This window comes from Tuber melanosporum (genome assembly GCF_000151645.1).
Source record: "Tuber melanosporum whole genome shotgun sequence assembly, scaffold_31, strain Mel28".
Taxonomy (NCBI): domain Eukaryota; kingdom Fungi; phylum Ascomycota; class Pezizomycetes; order Pezizales; family Tuberaceae; genus Tuber; species Tuber melanosporum.
Window position 1 is genome coordinate 388,529 of NW_003298986.1, and position 7,831 is coordinate 396,359.

Sequence of the window (7,831 nt, forward strand, 5' to 3'; positions counted from 1 at the left end):
TGGTGGGGCCCGCAATGCCTCGGATATCCTCTTGCTGGTCCTGGCTTTTTCCTCACACCTGCATAGAATCCGTTTGGTGGTAGAGGCTCTAAGGTCAGTTTCGTCTTTATTCATCCAGCGGTCTTTGGAGGCATTTTGTCGTAATATTACAGTGTGGTGTTTTCAGATTTGTGTGCTGATAATTCAATTCGTAGACTACAATTTTACTCCTTATCCTGTTATTCTACAAGTCCTTTCCTAACCTCTCTATTTTGATTTTGCCACCTGGGTCGTGCGCGTTGTATCATGAGCTGAGGTTGAGATATTAGTGTCTCACTACTTGCCTCAGGAATCGAGACACTCATATCCGCTAAACTTTGGGTCTTTCCATGCACCTCACTTTAAACTAACCTCTTAGCGCCAATCTCAATTATTCCAGTTTTTACGGTATGTAACTGCAAGATTCAAGCATCTGGTAACAGATGAAGGGCATATGGTAGTCACGGGTGTTTCCGGGAGTGAAAGTATACAAAGATGTGAGGATGAGCCAATACACATACCCAGAGCAGTCCAAGGGTTTGGTGTGTTAATAGCCCTTAAAGGAGGTATGGAGGGAGGGCTTGATGTAAAGATTGTTAGTGAGGTTTGTGCCCTTCCTTCAATTCATTGGTTTCAACAATATGAAACACCAAAAATCTGAATCATTTGAGTATAGAATTCTGAGCAAATAATTGGCTACTCCCCAGCAGCACTCTTCGCATTAGGCAGCTTCTGCAATATTCTTTCCGAAGAGCAGGCCGAGAACCTATATGAACACTTGGACTTTGAGACTGTGATTCTGATCCGGTGCACTCAGGACCAGATGTCTTCCCGATAGCGATAAATTCCCCCGACCCAATAGGAATAAAACTTTGGTGCACTATTCACATTGCAGGAAAAAACCCTGACCTTCTCATTTGTGAGTTTGAATTGGAGGGCAATCACATCTACCCACTTTTTAGTCCAGCAGAAGAGGAAACACCCCCGCCGCCTGAGGACACATTGAACTCAAACCCTAGTGAACAAGATTTATTAGAAAGTACTTTAAGTGCTAGCAGGCCACTGCGAGTACTAATGCATGCCCGAAAGCGGAGAGGACAAGCAGCAGTAATGGAGGTTTTTAATCTCATGAGCCAGTTTCAGGGTAATTAAACCCTTTTTCACAGTATAACCTACCGTATAGGGTGAGCGCGCTAATAATGTCTCAAACACAGAGCAGTTATCATCTGCCTCGACTCTTGGTGTCTTTCTAAAAGTGCTTGTTAGGATTGTCAAGGAGCTTACATGATTTCACCGTGTGATGATTTACCGGTTTGACGAGGTCTGGAATGGCTGAGCAGTTACAGAGCTAGTCGATCCAAGAGCAACCAAGGACCTATACAAAAGTCTTCGCTTTCCGGCCTCGGACATCCCGAAGCAAGCAAGGGATTTATATCTCCTCAACAAAGTCAGGCTGTTATACGACAGAGACCAGGTGACTGCTCGTCTTGTATGCAAGAGTAAAGACTATCTAGACCATCCCCTCGACATGACACATTCATATCTGAGGGCAATCAGCCCAATTCACATCAAGTACCTTAAAAATATGGCGGTACGGGCAAGCACAAGCGTTTCACTCACAGAATTTGACAAGCTTTGGGGGCTCATTTCATGCCACAGCTACGGCCAGAAGGGGATGAGAGTGAGCTTTCCCTTACGGAAAATGCGCAGACTTATCGGGGAAACCGCTAGCAAGAATATCGAGAGGTTAAGTTATGCATCGAGACTTCAGACCCGGAAATTGATCAATACAGTCCCGACAGAGCAGAACCCTAGCGGTTATATTATCGCTAGTTCGGATGATCTGTTGAAACCATTTGACGTCGACTTTGGTTTACTTTCTATTCGTGAGGAAACTAAGGTCCTCGGTAAACTCGAACATTCACGGGAATCATTCGCAATGTTGGAATATTTACGGATGCGCAAATTCACTTCGGTCCTTACTTCACAAAACCTTAGCGTCGATTTTCCAGACCTCAATTACGAGCCCGGATTTTCAATAATTGCGGGATTGTTGCTTGTGCCACTTAGTGTTGGAGGACAAGATTTTATAGTTTTCTTCCGTAAGGGCCAGCTGTGGAAAGTCAATTGGGCTGGAAACCCCTACGAGAAGAGCGTGAAAGAGGGCACAAAGGAGTACCTGGAACCGAGGGAAAGCTTCAAGACTTGGAGTGAGACGGTGGTGGGGAAATTTAGATATTGGACGGAAGAACAGGATGAGAAATGAGTGATTTCCTTATTTTACTCCCAGAGACTAAATTTGTTATTGATGTACAATCGAAATGGCGGCGGTCTTGTGCTTGATCTATGGCAAGTTTATTGAAGTTTGGAGACAAAAGGAGACAGCACTGCAAAACAGTCAACTTACCCGACTGCTTTTCGCCAATGCGTCTCATGAAGGTCAGCGCATTGCGGGTCCCCCTTTTCAGGCACCATTGCTCATGATATATCTAGTCCGGACACCGCTTGGTGCCATTATTAACTACCTTGAGATCGCGTTGGAGAGCCCTCTTGACAATGAGACAAGGGATAATCTGATGAGACCGCACTCTGCGTCCAAATCACTTATTTACGTTATCAAGGATCTGTTAGATCTCACTCGCACCGAGGTAGTTCAAAAACCTGATCATGGAGGAGGTGTTCGACCTTTCTGAAACAGTTCGTGATGCTACTGAGAGATGTAGATCAGACGCTGAACGGAAGAATATCACCTTTGAAGTCGCTGAATACGAAGGGTTACCCGGATTTGTTAAGGGTGATCAGGCACGGCTACGGCAGGTTGTTTCCAATATTGTAGGAAACGCTGTTAAGCACACTTTAGAAGGTGGCGTTAGGGTTGAGATTTGGATGTCCCAAGCTGCAGAGGACCGATGCCAGATTGAAGTCGCAGTTCAGGACACCGGGGTTGGAATGTCACCGGAGAAACTAAAGGCACTATTCAGGGAATTTGAGCAAGTCCACCCCGAGGAGGATGCGGTTGATCGTCAAGAGGCCAGAGAGAACGAAAGCCCATCTCGATCATCCTTTAACGCGGTGTCTAAAATACCAGGACAGAAGATTTTAGGGCTTGGGTTAGCGATTGTGGCTCGGATTGTGAGGAATATGAATGGCCAACTTCGATTGAAATCTGAGCGGGGGAAGGGCTCTAGGTTCGTCATCAGCCTTCCGCTTCCGCTTGCACCCTGAACAGGACTCGACTCGGAGCAGGAGAGAAGAGTCGCCAAAAGTCAAGGGTCACCCCCACCACAGCCACCTCTAATGGCTGCCGCTCTAGATGAGGTATTGTTAATTGGTTCTCAGAACTGCAGATCTCAGGATATGGCGAAGAGAAATAGCAGCACAAGTATGAACAGTTTGGGGTCCATTGGCAGTGCAAAGGGTAACGTCACCCACCGGGAAGTGACATAAGACCGGGATATGACACAGTCTCACATTGCGCAATAAAGAGAAATGTCAAAGCGTAGCGACACTCCCCAGAAGATGATTTTTCAAGCTATCATAACAAAAGACATATCAGAAGAACCACGCAAACCAAATAACAATTATGTATCATAGCGAAAGGAAAGGACTAAAAAAAAAAGTATGATGTTAGATCAAGCATGTGGGAGTGGTGTAGGGAGGGGGGGCATACCACTGCGAAAAAAGTTGCTCAGTCGACAGTAGGCTTGCGACTGCGTATGATCATATAGGGGGTAGAGGTTGGTTGGCCTTGGCTGGGGGGGGGGAGTGTTCAGGGAGGTAGCCGGGTTGGTGGAGGGCCGAGAGTAATGACTGAAGACCATTCAGAATCACTAATGTCTTCCGGTGAACTTTCCTCGATAGAAACCTCTTCTGAATTGATTACCAGCAGATGAGGTATCTTGGAAATGTTGATAATGTTTGTCTGCATGCGAGTAGGCTGGGGAGTTGTTGGTGTAGGATGTGAGGAGGAGGTGGTGGGAGGTTGGCGCTTCGCTTTCGTAGGTCCTTTTCGAATACAGACTGGGGTACTTCCAGCTCTTTTCCCACAAGCCTTGGAAATCTTTTTTTGTACATCTTTGGTAATATGTGCATCGCGTAGCTTGATCAGTGCTGTCCTATCAAGCACTCTTACTTCACTAAGCTTTCGCCGGTCTATGGCATTGTAGAGCTTGTCACTGCTTTGAAGCCTTAGGCTTTGCTCACGCCAAAGTTCCTTACCAGCAATTTCTTCCTCCAGCTGATGGCTGAGGGAGCACATTATTCCCTTGACTCGATCAATTGTGGAAACCGTATTGTTGATGGTAAGGTTAGCAAGGAGGTTCCCTGCAGCTACAACTTGGTGGCGTATCTCATGACTACCAGTAGGCTTTTTGATAATACCCAGTGTATCACGCCGCTTCTCAACTCTGGGGTTGAGTTTCACCAGTACCCAGCGTGGATTGAGAGGATGGATCCTAGTAGCAGAGAAAGATTGGCATATATTGTGTTCCATAAAGGTTGCATGACGAGCTTCAGTCAGGAAAGGAATAAACATCGACTTCTTAATTCCTTGGAGGTTTTGACTAGAGCGAATATAGTTGTCAACTGCCAGGCCATAAAAATGCTGGTAGGGGCTGAATAGGCCTACATCAAGGGGTTGTAGTAAGTGAGTCAAGTGGAGGGGTAGGCAGAGGAGTAATATATTATTTGAAAAGCATAATGATATGAATTCAAAAGTAATATGAGATCCCTGGCCATCGAATATGAGGAGCCGCAGGAGATCACTACATCTTGCCTCACTCTCAGGAATGAAAATCCTTCGTAACTACTTAAGCGCCAACTGATCATCTGTCCAGCCCTTGGGTGAGTAGCTAAACTGATATTCTGTTTCCTTTTCTGTCAAATTCTTATACCATCTCATGTAATGTCCAGCACCCTTGTTGATTATAAATGGCGACATAACAGTTCCGCCACTCCCAACTGTCTCAATAACTGTGACAAGTTCCCATTTCCCATCATGGCTGACCCTGGGGTTCCTCCTACCACACTGGCAGAGGACCTTAGCTCGCAAGGCCAGTCCCATTAGAAATCCCTTTTCATCCATATTGTATATCTGGAACTCTTCTTGCCTATGCTCTCGTATGAGTCTTCCAAGTTTGGAAAAATAATCTCGTATAACCTCCAAATTGTTGGTGTATGCACGCTGTCGCTCCAGCTGGCTGCTGAGCTTCAATGCTAGGTCAGGGTGCCATCAAAGAAACCTGGTGATCCAGTTCTTGCCAAGTGGGGGGGGTATCTCCCGTTCGCTTAAATTCTAAGTGAATTGCCATATCCTTTACCATGTCAAGACGCAGTGGAAAGCCAATATCATCCTGGGTAAAGCACCATTTAACAATAGCACTCTCTTCCAACACTGTGAGGGGCTGCTGTTCCTCGTGGGCAGCAGCTCGGGCAGTGGTCATTCCAGCAAGTCGACGGTATAGTGTTCGCAAGTTGACCTCAAAAGCCTCACTTGCAGCGGCCACATTTGGTTCTTCACCTGATTTAATTACTCATATTGCTTGCTGTAGGCATTCCTCGTATTCGGAATGGGACTTCTTTGATGGTGCCATTGTGTTTGTGGTTGTATTGATCACTTAGCGGATGTGAGAGCGGGGTTATACACCCACAGAATGCCTCATTTCGGCGGATTCCGCCTTGTGTCACATCCGGGTATTGTGTCACTTCCAGGTGATCGACGTTAGAGGAGGCGGGATCGACAGGTTTATTCGTGCGGTTTCAGGTCCCCATTTGAGCGCGACTTCAAATAACCCACCCCAAAGGCCAGGTGCTGGCATATGCACAAAATCGTTCTCGAATATTATGGGTTTCGCTACACCACAGCAACAACCTAGTCCAGAGATAATAGAAGGCTCATTCGCGCCTATCAAGGCCCTAGAAGTGCCAGACGAAAACTCTGGCCCCACCCCACCGCCCGCAGCAGATACAGTAGTACCACCCATGAAATCACCCCCCCATTGCCGATCCCAATTCGCCCCAAGAAAAGTATGAAATTTTGGTGGCAGAAGACAATCCAATCAATAGCAAGATGGGTCATGGGGTCGTTCTCACTGTAAATGGAGAAGAATGTGCGGACCTATACTCCAAGCATGGCCAAAATTTTGATATCGTGTTGATGGACATACAGGCAAGTTTGTTTGATTTTCGAAGTTCAGTGATAGTTCCTGACCTTTATAGATGCCCATCATGGATGGGGGAACCTCAGCCACTCGTATCCGTCAATTTGAAGGGGCTGATTCAGACCAATGTATCCCGACAAGGCACCGTATTAATCGCCGTGTACCGATATTTGCTGTCTCAGCTTCACTGGCTGAGGAGAGGCGAGCAGAATATATTGACTTTGGCTTCGATGGGTGGATACTGAAACCCGTCAACTTCGGGAGGCTAAAGCTACTTCTAGACGGCATCCGGGATCCAGCCGTAAGGGCGAGAAATGCCTACGAGCCAGGGCATTGGGAGCAAGGAGGATGGCTTTCCGGAACCCCTAAGGATACCAAGCTCTTATCGCCGAAGCACGGATATATATCCCCGGCAGCTCTGAAAGCTGAGGATAAAGACCAGGATGGAATTTGATTGTCCGAACCTATTTACCGGGCTTTTGCCTTCTCGATTCTTGTCGCGATCGCACCACTGATCTGTCTTGGGTAGTTTCTCGGCGTCGTGGTGGGTAATACCCAAAAGGTATCGGAGCGTGTCCAGAAGAGTGAATACGTATGGTACCACCCTGAGCCAATCTGTTCTCATATGCCCCCCCCGCCATCCTAAATCTATTTGCCCCGGGGATTTCGCAGTAGGAGGCAGAAATGAAGTACATAATATCATACCTCTAGAAATCCCAATCCTTCCCGTTTTAACGTCTCTTCTTTCCCGCTTCCACCCCTCTCTAGTAGGAGTGAGCGAGTTCTCCATGCATCTGCTCCCTCTCCTTTCCTCTTTTTTTTCTTTTCGCTTATTCGAGGCCATCCAAATCTCAAAGGTGTTCTCATGTAATATGTCTAACATCAGGTGTTTGACTTTCTTCATGATTCTGAGCTAGCGCGGGGGCTGGCTGGCGTTTGTTTGCATCTCCTCCTTAATCTCTTTTATTCACTTTCTTACCATCATCGATTCTTTCTTATATTGCTTAGAGGGGGGATAGGATAGTTGATGAAGAAAAGAAAAAAATGCTATGTGCGGGTGATTGGGGGATAGCAAGATTTATCGTAATGTTGGGGTTTTGTCATTTCGTGACTGGTGTCCCCGTTCTCTTTGTTCAATCGAGGGCGCCAGAAGGAATTGACCACTTGAAGCATCTAAAAAGAGATTTGGGTATGATTTGGTGGCCGAGTGGTTAAGGCGTTACGTTTAGGAACTTGGTTCAAAACCGTAATTCGAAAGAGCGCGAGTTCGAATCTCGTCCAAATCATCTCTTTTTTTTTGTTTTCTTATGAAAAAAGCTTCCATTAGAGGGTGATAGGATTATATCGCAGTTGCTTTGGATTAGATAGGGCGCAGGATGTTAAGCGCGGGTGAAATCTACGGTAGACCAATTAGACGGTTGAGGGTTAAGTTATTATGGTGGGATTATTGTTGGGTAATATGATACCCTTTTTGCTGCAGTTGAGAAATCTTGCGCTTCTAGTTTAATTTTAGCACTAAACTACCCGCAGGATGCCACCCAGACCGGTGGGTGCAGTTCTAAGGGCACTTCTGGGGGGGATCGGTGGCGCGTTGGTTTTAGCAAGGAAGGCATATCATAGTTATTCATCAATTGATCTTTTGTAGGCTACCAGTA

At 46.4% G+C, this 7,831-nt stretch overlaps 1 protein-coding gene; it reads left to right on the forward strand.

The window, feature by feature from the left end:
• Window positions 1–472: 472 nt before the first annotated feature.
• On the forward strand, window positions 473–6,844 carry GSTUM_00007042001 (uncharacterized protein; the record flags this gene model as incomplete). XM_002839126.2 has 10 exons in its annotated part: window positions 473–622; window positions 695–811; window positions 943–1,162; window positions 1,233–1,259; window positions 1,356–2,239; window positions 2,311–2,319; window positions 2,373–2,457; window positions 2,512–2,630; window positions 6,044–6,211; window positions 6,235–6,844. The coding sequence occupies 10 exons, from the start codon at window positions 473–475 to the stop codon at window positions 6,628–6,630; spliced, it is 2,175 nt and encodes a 724-aa protein (XP_002839172.1). The 3' UTR covers window positions 6,631–6,844.
• Window positions 6,845–7,831: the final 987 nt, after the last annotated feature.